At 43.0% G+C, this 27389-nt stretch overlaps 1 protein-coding gene across 3 annotated transcripts in view; it reads right to left on the reverse strand.

The window, feature by feature from the left end:
• mllt3 (MLLT3 super elongation complex subunit) overlaps nucleotides 1–27389 on the reverse strand; it is an 88142-nt gene that overhangs the window by 17273 nt on the left and 43480 nt on the right. For all 3 annotated transcript variants that reach the window (XM_061710465.1, XM_061710467.1, XM_061710464.1), the window contains exons 3-7: nucleotides 16736–16818; nucleotides 13653–13805; nucleotides 12193–12231; nucleotides 10000–10125; nucleotides 3274–3849 (exon numbers count right to left, since the gene is read on the reverse strand). In XM_061710465.1, the coding sequence (XP_061566449.1) occupies nucleotides 3274–3849; nucleotides 10000–10125; nucleotides 12193–12231; nucleotides 13653–13805; nucleotides 16736–16818 (977 nt within the window). The remainder of the gene's footprint in view (nucleotides 1–3273; nucleotides 3850–9999; nucleotides 10126–12192; nucleotides 12232–13652; nucleotides 13806–16735; nucleotides 16819–27389) is intronic.

Raw genomic sequence — 27389 nt, forward strand, 5'->3', positions numbered from 1 at the left:
ACTTATAATAAAGAATAAGTTAATAGAATAAAATAACTCCTCTTCTCTTGAAATTAAACATTCAATCAAGAAAAAAGGGCAATAAAACACCATGTTGATTGGAAAGTGTGATTTCTTTTTTAATTGCGTAATATGTTTTTTTTCATATTACATTAATTGAAATTTGATTTCTTAGGAAAAAGGGACAGATAAAATAAGCTTAGTCTTCTTTCTGTTCCCTTCCATTCAAGGAAGGAGGTTTGTTGTAATTATATTGAACTGTTTTGTTTTTCTTTTAATGAATGAAATAAAGAATAAAAGTGGAATAGAGGTATGACACCTGCCTACTTAATAAAACCTCTGATTAAATCAGATACATAATCTATATTTGTTTGAGCTCGTCTGCTCTCATGGGAACGGTGGGATCTGTTTTATAATTGACTCCATGTTCAGTGCGTCTCCATTGGGCAGCAATGCCGACATACCTTCGACCACGAGCCTTAAACGGAGCATAAATCCCCAGGAAGGTGATTTATGCTGGTATGTTGAACTGTGGGCGTATGGCAGGCGCAGCGCAGACCCCCCCACCAACCCCCCCAACCGTCTGATCTACGCTGTTGTCCACATGTAACATCTACCCAGGGCTCACTACACTCGTTCCACTTTAAATTAATCCCGGTCTTTCTTTCTGCTCGTTCCCTCGCCCGTCTGTCTCCATGACGCTTATATTCCACGCTGGGCTGGTTTTCCAAACAAAGTTTCAAGATGCAGCACGCAGTAAACGCTGGTCAAGAGCAGAGACCATTTATTTAATAAATAGCTTGTTGGACCTGGAAATAATTAAAAGAACATGATGGAAACAGGAAACATCAAAATTGTGAGCTTTTCAAAGTTGTAGCGACCACGTTAGTTTTTCTTCCGGTAGTTTAACTTCCGGTCCCCCCCCTATCCAATCAGAACCTTCCCAACCCCCAGACCTGTAGAGGAATTGGAGAAAGACCATCAAACGTGTTTTCCATGTAAACCTCAATTCGGAATTACTATTTCCATGTAAACTATAGTTTACAAAAATAGTTTAATTGTGAATTTTTTAATTCGGAATAATTAATTCTGAATTAAAAAACATCATGTAACCGTGGTCATTGAAAAGAAACTCCGTATTTTTAACCGAGTGCCAGGGTTTATATTTACGGGATGCCGCTGACAGGAAAAGGAAATCCTGCCCTCCGATGACGTCTCCGCTACGTGAGGCCTCGGGTTCAAACCCGCGTGTGCAGGTGACGACCACTTGCCTCGTGTGCTTTCCCTTCATGTCATCACAGAGCTCACATTTCCTCCCCTCACGTCTCTGGCCCAGCGCCAGCTGGAGAACACCCACATCAAACCAGCGCTCACGTGACCCGGGGCTTGCCCACCGGGGCTCGCTCGCCGGGGCTCGCCCACCGGGGCTCGCCCACCGGGGCTGCTGTCCTGGGGAGAATCAAACACCCGGCATGTGTCACCCCCCTCCCCCTCCACATGTATGTATGTACTGTTTGGCTTAAGGTTTTTCTCCCACTAGGGGAGTTTTTACCTGCCATTGTTTATGTAATAACTGCTCGGGGGTCATGTTCTGGGTATGGGTCTCTGGAAAGCGTCTAGAGACAACTCTGTTGTATTAGACGCTATATAAATAAAATTGAATTGAATTGAATTGAATGTATGCTGAAACTTAAAAGGCTTCCACACACAGCACTGACAAGAAGCCAGGTTCTGTTCATGACGAGTTAGAAGCTTAAATAAGCTGTTCTTGCCGAGAAAGACGGACAAAGGACCCACACTTTACACAATCACTGGACAATCCGGATGAAAACAGCGCTGCACTAAAGAACATGGCTCAAAGCACCAGGATTTAGACCTTTCACAACAAATGTTCAGCCTTTTTCCTTTTTTTCAAAGCTGAAAGGATTAAGGTGGAACTCTTTGCTATTCAAGGCTGCATCTCGCCTTTCTTTTCAGGTGTTGTAAAACCATAAATCTCTGTCTCCTACTGGCTCTGAAACAGCCCTCCGTTACGGGGATGCTCCCCCTCTGATGTGTGTGGACCAGGCAACCCGGTGAGAGTCTATTCAGGAGAGGAGTCCCCGGCGTTTCTGGCCCGGCCCTGGGCTAGCGAGCTCGGTGCACGCCGTGCACGCGCCGTTACTGCACGAGCTGCCAAGGAAATGGCCAGGCCACGTTTTATCCACAGATGCATGCATGTGAACCCCCAGCAGGTTTATTGGCGTGCACTTGTCCCACCCCGCCCCCAAGGGCCCACCAGACCACCATTAAAGAAGACTCTCTTCCTGCTGGGTCTTTGATTTTATAGCACTTCCACCCCGAGGAAGGACTGGCCACCAACAAACCAGCGCTCTTTTAAGTCTCCGAGGGCGAAGGCGGGAGACCTGCACTGGGCGGAACCCAACTTTAACACCAGGCTCAGTTAGTCCCACAAGCGGATTATTAAACCTCTGTGGTGAAAGCAGCATGGTTGGTGTTATCTATGCATCAGTACAAAGAGCCTCTTCTCTTCCTTTTATGGCGCTTTTCCACTAGCACCTACTCAGCTCGACTCGACTCAGTTTGGTTCTTTCCCACTAGGGGTCTAACGTGTCGAGTAGATACTTTTCTGTATCTACTCTGCCGAGGTTCTAAGCTGCTGAGTCGGCTGTATCTGACATCATCACACTACAGGCCACCGATTGGTCGGGGGGTTGGAGTCAGACGTCTGAGTCAGGAGGAGGAAATCAGAGAAATAGCGACTATGACGACTTCTGGTTCATTTTATTCAACAGACAATGGCAGCAAAAGTCTGTTTGGTGATCCAACTCTGAGGTGCAGATGTTCATAAACCTGGTGCTGAGGAGAGAATTAAAAAGGGTGATAAGAAACAACCAGATCTACCAGGAGCTCTGTCACTTCATAGCTGCTCACGGCTCCAGCTGACTTTTCAGCAGCGCAGAGACAAACTAAAAATAAATTAAAAAGCGGCGCCGCTTGAAGCTTCTCTCACTCTCATTTTTAACTTGATATGGAACACAGATCAAGCAGCACATCTATCATTTCCTCCAGGTTCTACATCTTTAGTGTCGTTGTCTTCTTAGTTTAGATACACAATCAAATACATCACAGCAGCTTCACTCCAACCTCCTACTTCTGCTCCAGGTGCTGAATTATTATGGAAAAGAAACCAGGCTGAGTTGAGTCGAGCCGAGTAGGTGCTAGTGGAAAAGCGCCATTAGTGCCAACTAAATGCTGGACTGCAGTACTTACGTCTGATTTGGTGGACTGGTCCTCCATGTCCGAGTCGTTGCGGTCCGGCTCCCGGAAGGGCAGCAGCGTAGACGTCTTCCTGCGCTCGGCCTCGTCGCCGTCTGCTCGTAATTTGCTCGTTCCCATTTGCAACCTGTCCTTCAAGAGTTTTTTATCCGAGCGCTGAACGTCTGAGCCCGACATCTGCTTTCCTGATGAATCTGAAAATCCCTTTTTGCGTTTTTTGGTCACGAGATCGTTGCTGTCCGGAGCGGAGAGGCGCTTGGTCAGCCCCGGCCCATGGGTCATGCCCTCGCTCCGGTGCTCCTTGGAGAAAGACTTGGGTTCCTTGAAGCCCATCTTAGGATTGTTGTCTCTAAGTGGTTGGTTCTCTTTGGGTTTTTTGGAAGATTCTTTGGGGGCTTTGCCGGTTTCCCAGCCAGAGTCTCTGAAGGCACTTTTGGGCTCCTTTAAGTCTTTAGGAGGCTTAACTTTGTGGTCCTTTGAGGGTTTGTGGAGTTTGGAGAAGCTGCTACTGTTGGTGCTGGTGGTGGTGGCAGTGGTGAGGAGGGTGGTGCCACCTCCTTTGGAGCCATCCTGGGAATGAAAAAGACAAATCATGATGCTAAGAGAGCCAAGTCTGAACAAGAAGCACTGGTTTATCTGTTGATAGTGGTAAGTTATTTGTCTACATTGCCTGTGTGTATAACGCGGTATTGAGGGATGAGGGAGAAAAAAAAAAAAGGAAATTAGGGCCAAATCAGCATGAATCACTGAAGCTTAAAAACAGAGAAAGAAAAAATAAAAAGCTCCTGCTCAAAGGGATTAGGGCACAAGGAAGAGGGAAATCCCTCTTTAGGTCAGTGGGCAAACATAATGAGCAGATGCAGTGAAATACTCAGACTTTTACCAGCCGGAGCGTTGATGCAGGTGAACGCTTGGGAACACGGACAGAAAACTCTACTCTATTTTCTTTAATGATAACGTGTACTTTCAATTCAATTTTATTTATATAGCGTCTATTACAACAGAAGTTGTCTCTAGGATCTTTCCAGAGACCCAGAACATAAACCCTCGAGCAATTATTACATAAACAATGGCAGGTAAAAACTCCCCTAGTGGGAGAAAAACGTTAAACCAAACAGTGGCAAGAAAAAACTCCCCTACTTAATGATGAAAGTTTGTCATTCAGTCTCCAAACTAGTTTCCTCACTCATATTTGGCAACTTGGAGACCACTAAATGAATTATATTTTCCTTGCATTTAGGGCTGCAACGTTGTCGACAAAAATGGATAAATTGTCGACAATGAATTCCATTGTCGACAATTGTCGCCAGATGTGTTTTTCCAACGGAGTGAGGCGTCTCACTTCAATACAATCTCTGTTGAGAGTCGCACATGCACAATAGCGTCTCTGCCGAGCGGTGGCAGGTAAACAAAAATGACTGCGTCCTGTACAGCAGCTGCGCGTAACAAAACTACAAAAGTTTGGGAGCCTTTTAGCCTGGATACGGCGAATAAAAAGAGGTTTGCAAAGCAGACCTTGCTAATCACCGGAGCACGTCGGTAATGCACGAGCATTTGAAGAGAAAGCACGTCGGAGTGTTGAACGAAACGGACTCTCCTTGGTAAGACCTTAAGCGTATTTTGGCTTTAAAAGAGAGCTTTAACGTTATGCCTAACTGTGCCTGACAAAAGTATTTTGAATTAAATGCATGCAGTCCAAAGAAGTTGAATAAAATATCTATTTTTCACTGACTGCGTTTCCATGCATCAATAACCCTTTTAAAACCCGAATATTGGCAATAACCCGAATTTGCACGGCCATGTAAACACCAATAACCCCTTTGAATAACCAGAATATGATCATATTCAGGTTTTTAAAAACGCCAATATGAGCCCTGGGTTACTCCTTTTAAAACCAGAATATTGGGTCATGTAAACGCCAAACGGAATATCCCCATCAAACGGAACAGGAATTTGTTTTCTGCACATGTTCTGTTCACAAGGAATCCTGGTCTTTTGAGTCCAGGAAGTTCTTATAAACACGGAGAAACCAAGACCAGGAGGAGACTAATCACTTCATAAATGTAATGAAGGATATGAACATTTCTGCATTTGTAGATGGTAGAAAGTACCGGGATAGCCAGATTTAAAAGAAGGTGATAGAAAAGTTGCGCGAAGCAGTATTTGTTTTGAATTTGGATACAGGAAGAAGAAGCAGAAATGACGGGAATTGCGTCATGATGTTCTCCGTGCGACGCTGGTTTGATCCAGATATCCCAAATGATTAATTACCATTTATACAGGGATAACCCTTTTTGCTCACGCATGTAAACGGAATATTCCGAATGTTTCAGTAACCGGAATATTAGCAATAACCCAAATTTTGACTGCATATAAACGTAGTCATTGGAGTAGCCATCTTTCTTGTGTTTATAATCATTTGCCACGTAATTAAAGCAACTTCATACTAAATTTAAGAAAAAAATACTAATTATCCGATTAGTGGACTAATAGATTCAATAGTCGGTGACTAGTCGACTATTAAAATAGTGGTTAGTTGCACTGAGGTGTGGCACTGAGGTGTTGCAGGGTCTCATCTCCAGTCCTCTGTAGGGGCAGCAGCAACACAATGGAGGAGGAAACTGATCAAACTGACAGGGAGCTCTGGAGTGACTGGGAAGCTCAGAATGTGGTAAAACCATGAGCAACACTGCAGCTTCTCTACACAACAGAGGGATTCAACTACAGCCTTCCTCAGGTTTCCAGAAGTTCCTCCAGACCCGACACCAGGGGCTCCTCCAGGGCTGGAGGCCTCAACGTTTCACATGTTTCCCTGCTTTAACCCGGCGGCTGTGTCATTAACGCACGTCCAACACACTTCCTCCCCCCGAGCTGTTGCTCTGATCAACTCTCAGAGTAATCAATCACTGTACCACAATCATATGCTGTAACAATGTACCTGTCATTAATCATGTCTACCTGATACTGCTGCACCTTTCACTTTAAAAAAAAAGAACCATTTGTCTATTGACTATTTACTGTACAGTGAACAAAAATAACCGAGACAAATTCCATCGGTGCGTCCGTAATGACTATATACTAAACAGTATATACTCTAAAAGTATACTTCAGTTCGGCACACTTTTGAGTAAATATCAGTAGTATGCATTAATTGGGAAGTACTACTCAGAGCCACACTTCACTTCCTGCTGTTGGGAGGGGGAGTTGTTACCATGGTAACAACTCCTGTCACAGCAGCAGCAGCAGCTGTTACCATGGTAACAGCAGCAGTAGCAGCACCGCTCTGCTCTTTCCCGTTTATTCTGGCCCAAACAAGATTACATTATATAATAATATTATATACAAATATTATAATATTAATATTATATAATAATATTATTATACTTAATATTATACTTATGACAAATACGTATCTGCGCAGCACTTAGCAACCAAACACTGCTGCATTGCGGGAAGTTTCTGTCAATCCATACTAATACATTTCTCCAGAATGAGTATGGATAGTACATACTATTGAGTACGTACTAATGTTTTGGACGCACTAAAAAAATCTCACATACCATTTTTGCTACTCATTAGGGTGGAAGGATGGAGCTCATGTCTTGTTTGACCTGATTTGGCCAAATAAACATGATTCTGATTCTGATGATGAGCAATAATTAGAATCAGTTGTGTTGCTGCAGGGAAACATGTGAAACCTGCAGGGAAACATGTGAAACCTGGAGGGAAACATGTGAAACCTGCAGGGAAACGTGTGAAACCTGCAGGGAAACGTGTGAAACCTGCAGGGAAACGTGTGAAACCTGCAGGGAAACGTGTGAAACCTGCAGGGAAACGTGTGAAACCTGCAGGGAAACGTGTGAAACCTGCAGGGAAACGTGTGAAACCTGCAGGGAAACGTGTGAAACCTGCAGGGAAACGTGTGAAACCTGCAGGGAAACATGTGAAACCTGCAGGACAGCTGCTCTCCAGGGCCCAGTTTGGTGACTATTTCTGACCAACTCACTGCTCACACAAAAAGATAACACAGGGAACAAAATGTAGCTCAGAATGCACCTGGATGTTCCCGAACTGAAGCCTGCATTTACTCCCTCAACTGTGCAGAGTGGTGCATCATACAAGTCAAGGAGATGAATTCATACACCATCTTTTTGTTCAAACCTTTGTGACTCGGCACAAAGGAAAGAAGCTCCACCATGAAGTTGTTGTTTCTAACGTCCTTTCAGCCCTGTGCAGGATTTCTGAACTGCATTGTTCCAACATAAAAGTGTGCAAAAAGAAAAAGATTAATCCTGCTCCTTTAAGAGAAAAACCATACGTGCCACCCTGCAGTCTGGCGAGGAAATCACCAGGTCCACTTTCCAGCGGTGCTGTTCAGAGGGCCGAGGGAGGCTTTTCAAACCAGCCACCCACACGGCTTTCAGAGTGGAACCAGGGACAATGCATAGGGAAGAGGAAAAGTATTGGGTTTTAACAACGGGAGCCATTTGTCCCTGGGTCTCACCTCCAGCCCAGCTGTCAATATTTTACAAATGCAGTAAAACTGCTAGAGCAGTCTAGACGCCGGGCTGTGTTCCAACTCTGCCCACCACCACTAAACCTTTCATTTGGTCTATCGGCCGGTGACCCCTGGAGCCCCGGACCATAAAGCGGCAAGTTCACTCTTCCCTCCAGCGTGCTCGGCTGCAGTAAACCCAGCCCACAAGCAGACCCAGCATTCTGGTGATAGCGCCCATCAATAGTAAAGAGGTTAGTGACGAGGCACTTTAACCAACCTCCCGCCCCATGACCGGCTGGTTCAATCCAGTTTGGTTCAATCCCTGAAGAGCCACCGGAGCAATGATTCACCTTTATATCATAGACGTACGTTTATGGAAGCATCTGAGGGGCAGGAACACAGGAAAACGTGGGAAGTATCTGCAACTTTGTGGTTATCTCATATAAACGTGAATCTAATGGCGCTTTTCCACTAGTACCTACTCAGCCCGACTCCACTCGGTTTGGTTCTTTCCCACTAGGGGTCTAACGTGCAGAGTAGATACTTTTCTGTAACTATTCTGCCGAGGTTCTAAGCTGCTGAGTCAGCTGTATCTGACATCATCACACTACAGGCCACCGATTAGTCGGGGGGTTGGAGTCAGACGTCTGAGTCAGGAGGAGGAAATCAGAGAAAGAGACTCTGACGGCTTCTTGTTCATTTTATTCAACCAGCAATGGCAGCAGAAGTCTGTTTCATGATCCAACTCTGAGGTGCAGATGTTCATAAACCTGGTGCTGAGGAGAGAATTAAAAAGGGATCTAGACGGTGATAAGAAACCAGATCTACCTGGAGCTCTGTCACTTCATAGCTGCTCACGGCTCCAGCCGACTTTTCAGCAGCGCAGAGACAAACTAAAAAAAAATGAAAAAGCTTTGCCGCTTGAATCTTCTCTAATTCTCATTTTTTAACTGGATATTGAACACAAGCCACAGAGCCAGCAGCACATCTATCATCTCCTCCAGGTTCTACATCTTTACTGTTGTCTTCTTCGTTTAGATACACAATCAAATACGTCACAGCAGCTTCACTCCAACCTCCTACTTCTGATCTGGGTATTGAAAAAAACGAGGGCAAGGCGAGTAGAGTCGCGCTAAGTAGGTACTAGTGGAAAAGCGCCAATAAAGTTCGTCATGGTTAGAAACAAAGCCAGCGGCTCTGAACCCTGAGGAAACACACCAGTATGGGAACACATTTGATGACAGTCACTCCCACCTGCAACAGTTGCCCCCTCAGCAGTTGCACTTAATTGTCCTGTTCATTGCCTGGTTTTGTAACAGCTGAAGGATAAAAACTGTCTCTAAAATGGGTTGTACTTGCTTTTATTGCTCTGTCCCGTCTACCTGAGGTCAACCGTGCAAACAGAGAGTCAAGGGGGAGAAGTGTGGTCAAACCGGCCACTGATAAAAGTGCAGGATAAGAAATCTGCAAACTCTTCGGAACACCAACTGATTATGAAGAACAAACAGACAAACTTTATTTCAACTTCTTTTGAAATGTTTTCCGTATTAAATCTATCAAGCTGGTGGCAGAATGTTGACTCCGAACTAAACTAGTGAACGGAACAGTAGTGTTTAAGGTGTGTTGTAAATAAGGAGCCGGCACGAGAGCAGCGAGTGCCAGTTCATGAATGAATGAATGAATGAATGAATGAATGAATGAATGAATGAATGAATGTGACCTCCTGCTCCACCAGTAATTCATCACACACTGTTTAGACTGGGAACCATTTCCATGTGAAATGGGCCCCCCTCAACGCGGCTCCTGAATGAGTTTATGGGAACTAAAAATAACACGGAATAGAGACAACATGTCACTCGATTCTCATTCATGTCAAGATAGCATTTTTAATATCATACGAAGCATTTAGGGCCATGGCATCTTCTTGCCACCTTCAACTTCAAATGTCTTCACTTCTTCTCGTGTAAGACCATTTTCTGAAATGTCAAGACGCCAGAAAAGACATCAAACATAATAACAGCACTTCTCTTAGTCAGGGAAAAGTGGGTGCTCATGGTTGGGCGAGAGCCAAGATGTACTTTCCATGAACCAAGAGGATATCTTTGAGATCTGTGCAGTTTAAATATCTGGAATATCTTTGGAGCTGCCAAACATGTGGGGGATTAGGCCTGGAGACGTGTCAGGGGTGGGTGTGGAGAAGCATGTGGCCCCGGGACACTGACCTTTGATCCGTGGAAGCTCCTGCTCTTCTTTGGGTCGGCGAAGGCCGTGAGCGAGCTGTTGGGCAGCGTGGGCAGCTTGAGGTGCTGGCTGAACAGAGAGGTCGACCCCTCCTGCATCACCATCACCTGCCAGAAGGAAAACAACCAGGCTGCGTGAAGATCATTCTCCTTCTGGTGAAGAGTTCACAGGTGGAGCTGAGAAAACACCACGTCAGAACCACGGTAGGAGAAATGTGGGGGCCATTTGGACACGTGGGACAAAAGTAGAGACACTAGTTCCATGGTATTTGATGAATGATAACAGTAGTTATTGTCCAAAGACGGCCTTGCTGTTATTATACACCGCCTCTAAATGACGGTTGTTTAAGGCAATAAAAATATATTTTTCTTGACTACAACTGGCAATGTACGTGGTAAAACCATCAAATAAAAACCATATGTTCAAAACACAAAGGCCTGCATGACTCAATGTACTGTTAGTGAAGGAACAGACTAGTACCTAGGTCGGGGGTCGGCAACCCGCGGCTCTTTAGCGCCGCCCTAGTGGCTCCTGGAGCTTCTTCAAAAATGTTTGAAAATGGAAATAGATGGGAGAGGGAAATATATTTTTAGTTTTAATATGGTTTCTGTAGGAGGACAAACATGACACAAGCCCTCTTAATGTTTTTCAATGCTGTAAAAATGTGTAGAATCAATATTACATTTCAACATTTCTGTTAACAAAGATTTGCGTCAGAGCCACAGGTTTCTACCAGCAGGGGGCGTCAGACAGGTGGCTGCTGTAAACTAACAAAGGGATTGTTTGCAAAGGGAAAAAGAGAAAAATAACTGAGGAGAAAAGAGGATTCAACTTTTCTTGGACTGAATCATTTGCATTCATTGCAGACCTACAGGACTGTCTCAGAAAATTAGAATATTGTGATGAAGTCCTTTATTTTCTGTAATGCAAAAATGTCATACATTCTGGATTAATTACAAATCAACTGAAATATTGCAAGCCTTTTATTATTTTAATATTGGTGATCATGGCTTACAGCTTAGGAAAACTCAAATATCCTATCTCAAAAAATTAAAATATTCTGGGAATCTTAATCTTAAAATGTAAGCTATAATCAGCAATATTACAATAATAAAAGGCTTGCAATATTTCAGTTGATTTGTAATGAATCCAGAATGTATGACATTTTTGTATTACAGAAAATAAAGAACTTTATCACAATATTCTAATTTTCTGAGACAGTCCTGTATTTGCAGACTTCAAAAACAAAACCGAGATAATCCAGACTCTCTCCGCTAACACAGTGAAGGAAAGGGCCGTTAAAATGGCAGGTAACGTCACCGATCAGCAAATCAAGACATAAATTAAGCGCCAGCTACTCAATTATTGTGTTGAGTCGAGTGATGTGATCGATATTGAGCAGACTGCGCTTTTATGCAGGTATGTGAACTCTTATGTATTTGTAGCCAACTTAGTCATTTAGATAGTAGGCTAATATAACTAATATAGATACATACAGCATGTGTTGCCTTCATTATAAGTCTTATACAATAATTTTATTTTTTTGCGGCTCCAGACACATTTTTTTTGGTTGAATAGCTCTTTCAACATGTTGGGTTGCCGACCCCTGACCTGGGTACTCTGGTATCCAGTACTGGAAATTCTGATGCTTCTACGGTTACTGGTGCTTTTTCCACTAACCCTGCAGAATCCCAGGATGATGGACTGAACTGAAGTGTACATTTGATGGACTCTTTAACTAGGCTGTTTTTTGTAAATTTGGTATGAAATTGAATAGTTTAAATGAATTGTTTTGACTGTAAATGGCATATAACAATGGCTAACTTGGATTTACCTGGATTCAAATAAAATAACTCCTCACATTCAAGAGCAGACACACACTTATGATCAATAAGAACCACTAAGAATATCAGTTATGAGTGGTGCAATCACATCTGGATCCCCCTCTTTACTCCAAACAGCAAGAATAACGAATGAAGCTGTCGAGTTTGAAACCAGCGAGGGCTTTAGTGGGAACCAACACCTTTAGTGTCCAAACACCTGACGCTGGGACAGTTTAGCGCTACGACAGACTTCATTGATTTAACTACACATAAACAAGTGCTGAGGTGCATTATTAATACCCAACCTAGACAAGGAAATACAGGAGCCCTGAAGCCTGTTGGCAGTCTTACTTTTGATTCCTCCGAACCTCGCTTGAGAGGATCCCGTTGCTGTGAACAGACAAGAAATGAGACAGTTAAAAGAATTAAACCAAATATTTACAACATTTTTCATTTTTGGAGCCAGCGCCTGTCGTGCACTATCCCCCCATCCAAGCGTTTAAGGGAATGCACACATCTGGGTTTGAATGGTGTTGGTGGTTCAGAGTTGTCCAATGGGTGATGGAACCGCAAGGAGCCCATCATTGCTACTCCCCAACCTGATGGAAATGCAGGTAAAAACCTGCAGGCACTACGTACATGACCAGAGGCCCAGGCAGCTGTAATAAAGCCTCTGGGAGGATGGGGGGGATGGGCGGTCATCTTAACCCCCCTAAAAGCCAAGCTCTGTGATAAGAGGTCCCACACTCCAGCTCCGCTCCAGGCCTGATCTGAAGGCTCAACACTACTGCTTTGGATGAACAGATGCATGGAACACTCCTGCGCAATAAGTCATTAAATAAAGTTGATATCAGTTTATTCTCCTCAGCTAAGAGAAGAGTATCAGGGCCAGGCAGGAGAAAAATATAAATAATATTTTAGGAGGAGGAAGATTTTTTTTTTTTCATTATGCACTTCGAGAAAAAAGTGGAAATGTCGAGATTAATGTTGAAGTACAATTTCGAGAAAAAAGTCAAAATTTTGTGAAACACATATCACACCTATGCAGTTGCATAACTTCAGAAACGTACCCTTAACGTTCCACTTGCGTTAAGGATGTTAGTTAGTTAGTTAGTTAGTTAGTTAGTTAGTTAGTTACGGCTGCTGCTGCAGAGCCGTCAGTCTCTCCAACTGGATTTGATGGGCCAGAGGAGACGTTCCACTTTATTCACCAAATTGTATTTCAACTTTATTCTCGAAATTTCGACTTTATTCACGAAATTTCGACTTTATTCTTGAAATTGTATTTCAACATTAATCTCGACATTTCAACTTTTTTCTCAACATTCCGACTTTTCTCAAAGTGCACAATAAAAAAAAACCTTCCCCTCTCAAATATATTTCCTCCTGCATAGCCCTAATACTCTTCCGTAGCTAGGGGGTCTGGTGTAGGAACACGGGGGGGCATTTTGCTCAGAACAAGGATAACCATCGAGGTCGGATGTTTGTCCTCAAAGAGCAGCATTCTTATCTACTGACAAGTATGATGGTTGATGGAAACTTTTGTTTCAGCTCAGACCGAAAAAATTAACGAAATTTCAGCTGTGTCTTCAAGGCCATCAAAGATGACACCAATAATCTTTGAGGGATTTTATCCACGGATGAGTAGAGTTAGTGTTTAGTTGGTGCTGCATGGTAATACAAGCTTGTACTGACTTGACCAGGACTTTGTTTCCAGGACTTTGAATATTGTGCTCTGTCATGCAGATGGAGAGGTTCAGAACAAAAGCATAAAGAAGGAAGGAAAAAAGAAACACTGTTCCTGTGCGTACCAGTCCTACCCCTCCGGCTTTCAGCAGCTTCCTACGAAACTCCTCTGTGGGGTTGTTGAAGGTGAGCTTCTCGCAGCGGAGATGATTGACAGGCGGGTGACCCTCTAGATGGAGGAACAGGTCGTAGTCGAAACGAACCTTCTTCGGTTCTTCCTGGAAAAAAGGAGGCCAACCGCGATATTGGGGGACAAAAAACAAAACAAAAAAAAGATCAGTCATGATCAGCAATAGGTTAGTTAGAGTTCAATTTCCTTTTACAGAGAAAGTCAAGCCATGAACTGCTCAGGATGGCCACGAGATGATGAGCAACTCTCAACATTTTAAACAACTCAAACCTTTCAAATGTCTAAACAAATTGAGCAAATGCTACGTGTGGAAACATTCATAAACAACATAAAATCTCTTTGAACATAGAAGTGACGTGACTCGTCAAAAGGATCCAGCTCCATCTCGTCAGTCCAAAGAACAGTCTCCTGGGGGCGGTGCATCTTGTCAACTTGACAAATTCCAGTTTGGACCTCTTATGATTTGAGTGGAGTCCTCCTTGTTATTGTCCATCAAGTCCACTTTGGTTCTAACAGCGGTGGGAGGCGTGATCTGACACTGATGTACCTTCAAACTAAAAAAAAAAGAAAAGATTTTCCGATTCTAAATCGATTCTCATTAATTCCTAAAAATCGATTCGTATGTCTAAAGATAAATTATTTTACATCCTTACATTTTCGCCCGGTGAACTTTAATCCGAGCAGTCACGTCATTTAATTCACACAGGCACGTAGTGTGAAACTATCAAACAATGAACATGGTGTCGGAGAGCAGCGGTAGCATTAACAACGCACTGGTTTGTAAACCTGCCTCAGGTGGAGGAGTTCAAGTATCTCGGGATCTTGTTCACGAGTGAGGGAACGATGGAGCGTGAGATTGACAGACGGATCGGTGCAGTGTCCGCAGTTATACGGTTGATGTACCGGACTGTCGTGGTGAAGAAGGAGCTGAGTCGAAAGGAGAAGCTCTCGATTTACCAGTCAATCTACGCTCCTACCCTCACCTATGGTCATGAACTTTGGGTAGTGACCGAAAGGACAAGATCGCGGATACAGGCGGCCGAGATGAGTTTCCTCCGCAGGGTGGCTGGACGCTCCCTTAGAGATAGGGTGAGGTGTTCCAGGCATGTCCCTCCTCCCTAGGGAGGTGTTCCAGCCATGTCCCTCCTCCCTAGGGAGGTGTTCCAGGCATGCCCCTCCTCCCTAGGGAGTTGTTCCAGGCATGTCCCTCCTCCCTAGGGAGGTGTTCCAGGCATGTCCCTCCGGGAGGAGACCCCGGGGAAGACCCAGGACACGCTGGAGAGACTATGTCTCTCAGCTGGCCTGGGAATGCCTTGGACTCCCCCCGGAAGAGCTGGAGGAAGAGATGGAGGAAGAGCTGAAGGAAGAGCTGGAGGAAGAGATGGAGGAAGAGATGGTGGAAGAGATGGTGGAAGAGATGGAGGAAGAGTCTGGGGTGAAGGAAGTCTGGGCATCTCTGTTGAGGCTGCTGCCCCCGCGACCGGATAAGCGGAAGAAGATGGATGGATGGATGGATGGATGGATAGATGGATGGATTCAATTCAATTCAATTTTATTTATATAGCGTCTAATACAACAGAGTTGTCTCTAGACGCTTTCCAGAGACCCATACCCAGAACATGACCCCCGAGCAGTTATTACATAAACAATGGCAGGTAAAAACTCCCCTAGTGGGAGAAAAACCTTAAGCCAAACAGTGGCAAGGAAAAACTCCCCTTTAGGAGGGAAGAAACCTTGAGCAGGACCAGGCTCATAAGGGGGGACCCTCCTGCCAGACTGGTGGGTCAGGGACGGCAACAGCACAGCAGGCAGGTGGAAGCAGCAACGGGATGACCAGGGGTGGGGACTGCAGGCCAGCACGCAGCTCCCGAAGCTCCGGCCCAATCAGCAAGTCTCAGGTTGGGGTGCAGGGTCAGGGAAAGACTTGTGCTCCATAATGCAAGCTACAAGCCACCCACGACCACCTGCAGAGAGAGAAAAGGGAGGAGAAGGGGGGCCAGCAACGGGATGACCAGGGGTGGGGACCGCAGGCCAGCACGCAGCTCCCGAAGCTCCGGCCCAATCAGCAAGTCCCAGGTTGGGGTGCAGGGTCAGGGAAAGACTTGTGCTCCGTAATGCAAGCTACAAGCCACCCACGACCACCTGCAGGTTCCGGTGTCCGGCAAAGGATGCTGCAACATGGACAAAAGAGAGAAAAGGGAGGAGAAGGGGGGGCCAGCACAAGAAACTACAGGAGCGGATGGATGGATGGATGGATGGATGGATGGATGGATTTAAAATCGGAATAAACCAGCCACTTACTTCGGAATTAAGTTTAATTCGGAATGGCCATTTTCATTCGGAATTAGGTGTTTACATGGTAATTTTGACTCATTTTAAAATCGGATTTAATTTTCATTCTGAATTAAAGAGGAATTAAACTTCCCATGTAAAAGCACTCAATGAGGCCAAGTGTCATTGTTAGGTTAAAGCAGTGTTTCCCAACCCTGGTCCTCCAGGCTACACTGTCCTGCATGTTTGAGATGTTTCCCTCATCATCACACCTGATTCTAATTAATGGTCCTGGTTAGCTTGTCATCAAGGTCTGCACAACTGTGTTGATGACACAGGTACTTGTATCACAGTGTACTGAAGCAGGGAAACATCTCAATCCTGCAGGACAGTGTGCCCTGGGTACCAGGGTTGGGAAACACTGGGTTAAGGTTACCATCTAATGAAGGAAAATGTCATAATTAGATTAACTAAGGTTACACATTATAGTGGAGGCAGTTATAAGGACACGTGCACCAACTTGAGCTTGCATGTGTCAGACAGATAAAAGCCTACATACTAAAAGCCCATAAATGAGATCCAGTCCAAACATAGTGGATGACATTTAGCACATTTAGCAGCTTAGGTGCTGAAAAACAACTTTTTTGTAGGCACTTTCCACACTTTAACAGAAAAATAATGAGATCCACGAAATGACCTTCAAAAATGCAAAGCAGAGCTCATTAATAAAGAAACAGACGAACGTACCTTGTTTTTGAAGTAAACTTCAATTGGCAAGATAAAGCCTGCATATCCAGACTCCTCCACTTTGTACGGTGGATCCTTGCACACTGAAATCACAGAGAGTCTGCCATCACAGAGGGGTCAATAGCCATACAGAGAGGTTAACAAACAGAGAGCCTGACTTCACTTTGTTTCGTTCCTTAAAAGCAGAGCTGCACGTATCCGGTCACTGCTCAGTGCGCCGCTGCTGTCTGGACGTCTGGTTGCTGGGGAACCACGAAGAATTCAAACCCAGATCAATCGTATCAATCAGGTGCTATTCTTTCATCGGTTTTTGTGAAATTGGAACTTTAAAAAAGTGACACCAAATAAAACTTAAAAAAAAACAAGGACGGCAGAGATGGGTCATGACTAGGGGTGGGGAAAAAAATCGATATTGCAATATATTGTTGTGCTCTCTGTTTCAATAAATAATCGACATACTGATGGCCAATATCGATATTTTATTACAACACACATAATGGTTTACGCGGTTGTCACCGCACTATTGTTCAAGCTCTGCCCCGCCCGCCCCCACTGCCCTCGTGAACAAAACAAACATGTCGAAACGGCCGCCTGAGAAACCAGCTCAGAAAATACAGAACGACCGGTTTACTTCGTACAGACAGCGGGCTGAGCAGCACTGTTAATGCTGGAAATTACTTGCTGTTTGAGCCGGTGTTTAAGCTGCCATGTGCGTTAATCTCCGCTCGCACAGACAGACAACCAGCTGCGTTGTAAACGGACCCCGCTCGCGCTCCACGTGAGGAGAGCGCGTCGTACAGTAATACAAAATTATTCCACCTATTACAGACGCCGTTAAAGTAAATGATCGTCAGTCTTTTTGTGTTATGACGTTTATGCTTTTCACTCTGTAAGTGATCCTCGCTCGTATCCTTCCGTGTCCAGTCAACCGTGTGCTGGGAAAACTTGCAGATCATTGAATCACCAGACACGTTACACACGGACACGGACACACTCAGACACACGCGCACCCGTGCACAACCAGTGTTCAGTTCTTTGGATATTTCAGCTTAAATTTCAAAATGTTATATTAGTTCAATGAAGTTCATATTATTTATATTTATTATAGCTTGTTTGGTTTCTTCTGTTATCGGATACAGTTTGTCATGACATAAGTGAAAAATGCCTGATGCTTCATGGCAATATGTGTGTGTGGTGACAGAATAAATTAGACAGGCTAAAAGGATATTGGAAAAGAAGGGATATTGAAAAGCCTATTTGAGTTATTTATTTCTCAGTTATTTCACAATAATTATTTGTGAAATTATTATTTCACTAGTTATTTTAGTCATATAATTCAGGCAACAGCGCAAACATTTTTTTTAAAACACTAATCCACATCAATATCGGATCAAATCGAATCAAATGGTGATAATCGATTCTGAATCTTAAGAATCGGATCAATTCTTGACATTTTAATAGATACCCAGCCCTAGGAGGCAGTGAGGTACTTTGCAAAATTAAGTTGCTTACTGACTTTTCAGTATTAGAAACAAAGCAGTGCACTGTCCTGGTTTATATAAAACATGTTATTAATGTTCATGCACTTTAATTTGTCCAGCTGTACAGTGTTTACATTTACAAGCCTAGGAGACAGTGAGGAAATATACAAATGCACTTTCTTGTATGAAGTTTTGGCATTGAATAAATGCATAACTACAGACGTTTTCCTTTTTATAGGTATTTTTTCTTTTTCAGTCCCATATATCGTGATATATCGCTCTTACCGATATATCGAATATGGAAAATATCGTGATATTATCGATATCCTGGGCCACATATCGCCACAGTATCGAATCGGGACTTACCCGTATCGTCCCACCCCTAGTCATGACCCATCCAGGAGTGAGAAATCCTGGCTCAAACAGGTCTCCACCACTCAGTCTAAACAAGAGCCCTAAAAGTATTTCTTTTCTTTTTTGTCCTTTAATTAGAGATGCACCGATCAGGATTTTGAGGGCCGATCAACAAAAGCAGTATCTGCTGATCCCGATATTTCCGATCACAGCGTGAAATCCATAAATTCTTCAATATTGTTGTCTCATTTACAACACTGACATTGTTTTATTAGGTATCAAAATTAGGAGATGAGAAAGTATCACGAAGTGACCCCTGTTTTATGGCAGGCTGAGGCAATGAGCAATATTTCACACTCTAGAGACGACTTAGACTCGCTTACAAAGAGTAAGTGTAGCTTACTGCCTTAAGCTTTCTTCTGGCAGTAATTATGTACAACACAACAGCAGACATGTCACTCTCTATAGTTGATACAAGTTGTAAACTATAAACCTTAGTTTTCCTGTAGAAAAAAGAATAAAATCCTAAAATAAAAAAAATAAAAATGAATTATGAAAGCTTTGTGAAAGCTTTAGTGATAGCATCCGCCGCATGTGAGGAAACTATTGTGAGCGAAGCAAAACTCTTCACACTAGAACTCCTAATGTCCCTCGTGAAGCGACTGACACGACTGTGGTCCTGTGTGAGGGTTTGGATGTGACTGTATATAGTCTGGTACAACTCCTTTCATCAGTGAAATATTTACAACTCAGCAGCGCGTACCGTGGATCCAAGCAGCTAACGAGGCGTTTAAACCCGATGTCTTCTGCAATGAAAAGTGGCTTATGAATTCATTACTGTTACATCACTGTATGTATAATGCCCTATAGCTTGTTACCTCAATGTAAAGGAACATTACACTTGAACTCTCACTGCACAATTACCTTACAATGATGCTTTTTCTTGCTGTTGTTGCTGTTGTTTTTAGGTCTCTGTTACGTTCAGCTGAGTTAGCGGCGTTGCTCCTTTTCTTTTTCTGCCTTAGCGGCAGCCAACTTTGATAACTCAATATCCTCCTTGATGTGAGAAACGTTCAAATGTCTAATCAGCTTTGTTGTGTTTTAATTTTTTTTATAACATTCCTCCTCGCGGTATTTCCTTTGACAGGAAAGGACAACAAATTTGCGGAAGTAAATTTGACATTGTAAAACTGCCATACCGGCAACATCATTTTCAGTGTTGATGCTCTGTAGAGACGGCCATGCCCCCTTCTAGAGAGGACCACGCCCCCTTCTAGAGACGGCCACGCCCCTTCTATAGACGGCCACGCCCCCTTCTATAGACGGTCACGCCCCCTTAGCAGACCTGGATCTGAGATGTGGGAATGGACCATGGATCTATTAATAAAAACTGGATGGGACATTGAAAATGGCCGCCCATTCATTTCAATGCAATTTGCTCACTCAGCGCATACGCTGAAAAAGTTCCTGACTTCCGGGTTTACTTCCGCGTTATCGGGCCCATAGAGCATGCGCAGTTGAGTCACCTCCCATGATGCTCTGGGCCTCCCATCATGCCCTGGGGCAATGACGCGAATATTAATATAATATGTATTAATATAATATATTAATTAATGTATATTATTACATGTATAGTATTACATACATTATTAATGTGTTAATATAATATAATTATATAATATTTATTAATATAATCAGGCATCAGAACGACTTGTCCTAAAAAAAGATGAAAATTCTCGACGTGGACGAGTGAGGGCGCAACGCGCCCGAACCCTCTAGTTTGAGTCTATTTTGAAAAATAGACTCAAAATGGTGCATTCTGGTGGTCTCAAAGCTCCATAATCACATCTTTTATCAATGCAAGAATACACACAAAAAAATCAGAATTTTTGCAAAGAATGATGCATTTTGATAACATAATAACACGCATTCATCATCATGGGTAATTCTTCATGCATGAATAAATCTTGAAATTAAGATAATTATATCTTAAACTTATTGAATGGCCAGAATCCCCCTTTCCCACCGAAAAAACTAGGGATGCACCAAAATGAAAATTGGAGGCCGAACCTGAAGTCGAATAAAATTTAAAGACTTGGCTGAATACTGAGTACCGAATAGCCTACGGAATGCGGTTGTTCACAGTTTTTCATTTATTTTGCCATTTTTTTCACAATTGCATAGATAATAACAACAAAAACAGTAAACTAATGAGTTGAGCCACTGTCAAGCAGCTGGCGATGCGGTTGCTTAAATTGACCAAAAGGTGGCTCTCTAACATCACAGTTTGTGTACTGTGCGTGACTCTGATGCTGGTTAGTAATTAAGGAGTTAAAACTCACTCGCCACTTAGGGGACTCAGTAGCCAGCAGAAACAGCAGTAGGAGCATTTATTACATTTATTAACTGTAGTACCGCTATTATGAGAGGTTATTTCTCACAGTATTAGCCTAAAGGGACTTAAGTCTGATTTATGGTCCCGCGTTACACCAACGCAGAGCCTACGGCATAGGGTACGCGGCCGTACGCACCGTACGGCGCGCGTCGCGCGTACCCTACGCCGTAGGCTCTGGGTCGATTTAACGCAGAACCATAATTCAGGCTTCTCTCACTGCCGCAACGTGTTGCCTCAGTCATTTCAATGAGAAGCACACCACAAAACACTGCATTGCATATTCAGTGCCGCACAGAGGCTCCCAAATGGAAATGATTTTTGATTTCTGAATGAATGGATAGATACGTCGCTTTTTTTTTTTTCCCCCGTTCCGCGGAAACCGCGGAAATTTTTTGCTGAGACCAAAATCCGCGGAATTCCGCGGATCCGCGGAAGATTCTGATGCCTGTATAATACATCTGTGGAATGCACAGACACAGCCGTGACGTCAGCCGTGACGTCACGCCCAGAAAGAGACTTTTCTTTGACTTTTCTGGCCCTTAGAAAACATTTTTGTTTTGGATATAAAGTCCATGACTTAAAAATATAGAATACAAAGATTAGTAATTGCCGGTGATTACAGCTGGAGGTGTCCTGTGAACAGTTTTAGAGGCTTCTCTTTTACTATTGCGGTCTATGGGAAAAAAGCTTTCTGGGCCCCATGGGATTTTTTGTTGCAGTACCACGGCTGGCCACTGGGAAAAATCGGCGTGCCTGCTCCGTGCAAGATTCGGGGGCTGGAATGGACTCGCTGGCGGCGGTTTGGTGTTGTAAACGTCATCGGATCGGCCTGCTTTGAACTACTATTTTGAGAACTCCCATCAAAAACCGATAGGGGCATTATCGATCGATCCCAATCGGTTTTCAATCGATCGGTGCATCTCTAGTCTAGACTGGAAAAACTAAAATCTAAAGAAACATCACGCATCCACGAATCTGAAACTGGCTGATCTGACAGTGGCCCAGTCGCCTGGCTGCTATAAATTATACAACTAATTATAACATAATATATTAAATCAGCTTTTTTACAACTTTTCACACCACACAGTCCGTTTTTAGCTATAATGTCAGTGTGGCTGGATTGAGGACACAAAAGCCCACAAAAAGAGTCCGGTATGGTATTTTGTATTTCCATTATAAAATGGTCCCATTGAATCGAACCTTACGGTACCATTTCTACCCCCCCGTTGTTTGTAGATCCATGGAACAATGGCACAGTACGGTAAGGGCAGAGCTACTGGCGTCACAAGATACAATCCGCTGTTGGTGGACAGAAAATTTCACTAGCCACGGCAAGAACAAGCGTGACAACACTCTTCGCAGCCTGCAATCTTCTCTCAAACAACGTGGCATTGATTGTACATACGAAGTACCAAAAGCGTAACAAAAACGAGCTGCTGGACGACCTCCATTGTTGCTGTTGGTAGCGTCTCCGCGGTAGCGTCTCCGCGGTAGCTTCGCTTTTGTTGTCGTCGCACTACTATGACACCACGCTAGGTGTTCGGTCTACACCCCGCACGGGCCGTGGCGGTCCGACTTGCAGTGGAAACGCTCACCTGAATTGCCTGGACAGTTCTACACCGTACTGAACTGTACCGGACCCTACCGAAGCGCTCAGTGGAAACGGGGCTTAAAACAAGTGGATGGGGTGGAGGACAGAACACTGTAGCAACAGATTAGACATGAAAGAGCTTCATGTACAAGGAATCTGGAGGAGAAGCCTTTCATTAGCTCTTCTAGGTCTGTAGTTTCATATTCATGGCTTCACAAAGCACAATATTTATGATTTAAATTAAAAAAGGGAAAGAAAAACCCTTACAACTGTGGAAAAAATGTATTCTCACATATTGGAAACTTCTTGTATTAAAGCACATGAATAGATGCAAAATAAAAATAGTGAGTTCATGCTGTTAAAATGATGAGGGAAGAGGCAGTCCTCAAATAAAATCATTCAACGCTATTTAAAAAGGTATGGATAAGAAGCAGTCTCTCTACATCAGTGGGTAAAACCATTACAGATCCATTATCCAAGTGACTGTTGCCTTCATGCCATTGAATGCGTTACCTCTTCACCACTAAACCTGCTTTACTTTTCTCACGAGAACTCATTAACTCCCATTTCTACAGACTCTTCCGATGCACAAACACAAAAATATCTCCTGCTTAGATTAGAAGCAGGGCTTTTAAAAGTGGTGACAATGTCAAAGGTTCCCGGTTCAACCCCGGTGGGACCTGAAGACAAACAACGTCTGCCAGAGCTCAGGTTCTGCTCTCAGGAGGAGCCTGTTTGTCAGATTCCATCCCTGCGGACTCTGCACAAAAAGCACCAATTAAGTTCATCGATGTGGAAATCTGAATGTGTTTACTCAAAGAAATTACAGAAATAGACTTTCACTTCGGCTCATTTTAAGATCATTTTGAGACATTTTAGACGAAATGTGCCTAAAAAAACAGGAAGGCATTCTGGAAAACTAAAGCAAACGCAAATACATTTCAATTACGGTGCTGATTTTCCATCTGTTTTAAAATATCAATAAACAATAATAAGTGATAATTAGTGAGTTCATGTTGAACTGAACTCTCCAATGCAAATGACCATATGCAACTTATTTGATGAATGCAAAATGCACTTCCAAAACCAATTGTACTTTTTTGTCCTCCTGTCCTCCGCTCTGGTGTTAAAACAAAACCATGTTTTGAGGTAGTTTTGATAATGAGCCAGCAGTGACATGAAGAAAAACACCCACTTTTAGACTTTCCTTATAGACAGAAACTGTGCCAGTCCAAGGTAAAGTTGCTTTGTCAACGAAAATTATGATCAAATTATCAAAAACCCTTTATCACCTGAGGAAAACGAGACGAGACGCAACGAAAATACTGGTCATGTGATGATGTAAACTCAAATTAGAGTCTTCTGTATCTGGAATGAATGTATTCTTGAGTGTATAAGGTAACAATAATATAATAATAAGATAACCTTGTTTGAATTGTAAAATGGGTTTGGCTAAATACAATCTTTGACGAAAACTAGACTTAAAGGAGCCGTCTGTAAGAAATGGCCAAAACTGGTACTGCAGTCACTTTCAAAATATTGTTGAGCGGCGTGTACCCTCCCCCTCCTCCCCCCGACCAGAGGTTGCCAGGTAGGCTGCAGAATGCAGCAGGAACGTAGGCTGCCATGGCTGCGATAATTAGAGCCGAGCTGGCAACCCGGATGCCGAAACAATACTTGGTGATTGGGAGATAGGTGGAGGGTGGAGCTTCAGAAACAATACTGACTTGGTGATTGGGAGATAGGTGGAGGGTGGAGCTTCAGGCCAAAACAAAAAATAACAACATAAACATCAGTTGCGGGCTGCAACTCCTCTTTTTAAACTGGAATATCCTGGCTTGAGTGCTGTTGTCAGTGACATAAGTATTTGAAATGAACATGATTTTTAAATGTCTGTTGACATATCGGGGTCATTTTATGATTCGTTTTATTATTGCTCTTACATACAGCTCCTTTAAATGGTCCTGGACAATCCTGACTAAAATAAGACTAAAATGCACAGACTTTTAGTCGACTGAAACTTGACACGACTAAAAAGGAGAATGAACGTGACTAAAACTAATAAAAAATAAAATGATAGCTTGACCCAAAGAGTAGACTAAAACTAAAATCGAAACAGCTGCCAAAAACAACACTACATCAATGACTTCACACATTATCTAAAATAAACAGCAGTAAATGGGTGCGAAAACAAAAGAACAGTCAGGATCGTCTTTGAAAGAGTGAACTGAGTAACTGACTTTTTAAATATTTTTTAATAACCAGAATGAGAGTTTGGGTATAACATACATATACAGTGGGGCAAAAAAGTATGTAGTCAGACACCAATTGTAAAAGTTCTCCCACTTAAAAAGATGAGATGCCTGTAATGTACACACTTCAACTATGAGAGACAAAAATCACCGATCACAGCGTGAGAAAGTGATGAGGAAGTATCATGAATTGACTTTTATTGCAGGCTAAGGCAATGAGCAATATTTCACAATCTAGAGACTCTTAGAGACGACTTAGACTCAACTTACAAAGAGTAGGTGTAGCTACTAGCTTCAGCTTTCTTGTGGCAGTAATTATGTACAACACAACAGCAGACATGTCACCAGAGGTGGACAGAGTACCCGACCCCAGTACCTGAGTAAGAGTACAAATTCTACTGGTCAAAATTTACTCCGTTACAAGTAAAAGTAAGTCAGTCAAAATATTACTCGAGTAAGAGTAGAAAAGTACTTGCTTTTAAAGGTACTTAAGTATCCAAAAGTAAATTTACTTTAAGTAAAATTAAGAGTAAGAGTACATTTCTTATTTTCCACATCAGTAAATTACTATATTTTTTCTAAATTAATTTAAGGATCTTTTAACTTGTTTCTGAGAATTCGATGTTGAGTTGTTGAAAGCAGAGAGGTAGTTGTGCTTCGGCAGACACAATAAACATTTGAAAATAAATGTCTGTGGTTTGTCTGTGCCCTCGTTTTTTACTCGGTCGAACTCAAACATTGAGTTAAGATACGGCCAAGGATTTTGTGAAAGTCCCTGCTCCGAGTCCGGCTCATTATCAGACTCAGACGACTCAGCGGATTGTTTTTCTTCTCCTGACGCAGGTGTAGCCGTTGTTGCGGCTATGTCTTGACTTGTTGCGGCTCTGTCTTGACAAACGCAGGCTACTTTGGCGGTATCGTTATGAGGAGGCTTGACGTATTTCCGCTTTACGTACATCCCAGTGGAGAGCGTGCACTGTGATAGGTCTCCTCCTTTGACAAAAACAGCTTGTGTCCAATAGGATTTTAGGGAAGAAGAAAAAAGAGAAGACCTGAAAGTAACGAGTACTTTTCAGCCTTCCTAGAAATTTACTTGAGTAAAAGTAAAAATATTTGTCTTGGAAATGTATTCAAGTAAGAGTAATAAGTACCAAAGAAATCTAATACTCAAGTGAAGTACAAATCCTCTGGATATGTACTTAAGTACAGTACTCAAGTAAATTTACTCCGTTACTGTCCACCACTGCATGTCACTCTATAGTTGATACAAGTTATAAACTATAAACCTTAGTTTTCCAGTGGAAAAAGGAATGAAATCTTAAAATAAAAATGAATCATGAAAGCTTTAGCGATAGCATCCGCCGCGTGTTAGGAAACTGTTGTGAGTGAAGCACAACTCTTCACACTAGAACTCCAAATGTCCCTTGTGAAGCGACTGACACAACTGTGGTCCTGCGTAAGACATCATATAAATTATACAATTTATATGAAAAAGTAGACATTTCCCCAAGGTGGGACGTAGAACAGAAACATGTGACCAAAGCACCTTGTGTTGATATGTTCCCCCGACCCTGACCACTCAAAGGTCACGTGAGTCCAGTCTTGAGTGGAGCTCCGTTCCTCGCAGTCTGCCACCAGATCATTTGAATATTTTGAGCATATGAGCAACATTTTCCTAAAACAACACTGCCAGTATACTTCATCCTAGACCGGACACGTCATCTATGTTTGCAGCCAAGCCTTTTTCTCCAATGATACGACTGAAAAGAGAGCTGGGGGTCCTTGGGACGATCTTGAGTCATGGGAACAGCGGGATTATCATCTAGTTTATGTTCGCAGACAAGATGTTTGCACTTCAGCTGAAGGCATGACCACGTTTTGGCCTCCATCTCGCTATTGGTGAGCGTCTAGATATAAATTGTAATGTTATTAAACTATAGCAGGCATCAGAGGATTTTACTGTTGTCATGAATGAATCAATGGAAACAGCTAAAGTAATTTCCCCTCCAGATTGTGCATACCTTTAGCTAGCAATAAGACAGTAGCATGACAAAGATTTTAGTGAAAGGTTGTCTATAGTTTGGTTTATTTTTTTAATTGACCAACATTTACAGTACATTAGACCAGCATTTATTTTTATTTTTTTTAATTTTTTCCCCATTTTATCACCCAGTGCTCCTACCTAGACAGTCCTGGGCATTGCCATCCCCTACCAACCCCGGGAGGATCCTGCACTGAGCTCAGGTCTCCTCCTTAAACTGAGGAGTGAGCATCTTTTCACCAGACAGGGTGGGGCATTTATTTTTCTTAAAAGGTGCTTTTTACCTTTTAGTCGTATTTACATGGTGGGCCTATGATCTAAAAAAAAAAAAAATGTGTTTATATTCTCACACTGATAATTGAGCATTTGATGGGGGTCTCTCTGTGTGGAGTTTGCATGTTCTCCCCGCGCTTGCGTGGGTTCCCTCCGGTTACTCCGGCTTCCTCCTACAGTCTAAAATCATGGGTAGTAGGTTAATTTTAGAGATGCACCGATTGATCGGCCACTGATCGGGATCAGGCCGATAATGCCCCTATCGGT

Source organism: Cololabis saira, chromosome 20 (assembly GCF_033807715.1).
Source record: "Cololabis saira isolate AMF1-May2022 chromosome 20, fColSai1.1, whole genome shotgun sequence".
Classification (NCBI taxonomy): Eukaryota; Metazoa; Chordata; class Actinopteri; order Beloniformes; family Belonidae; genus Cololabis; species Cololabis saira.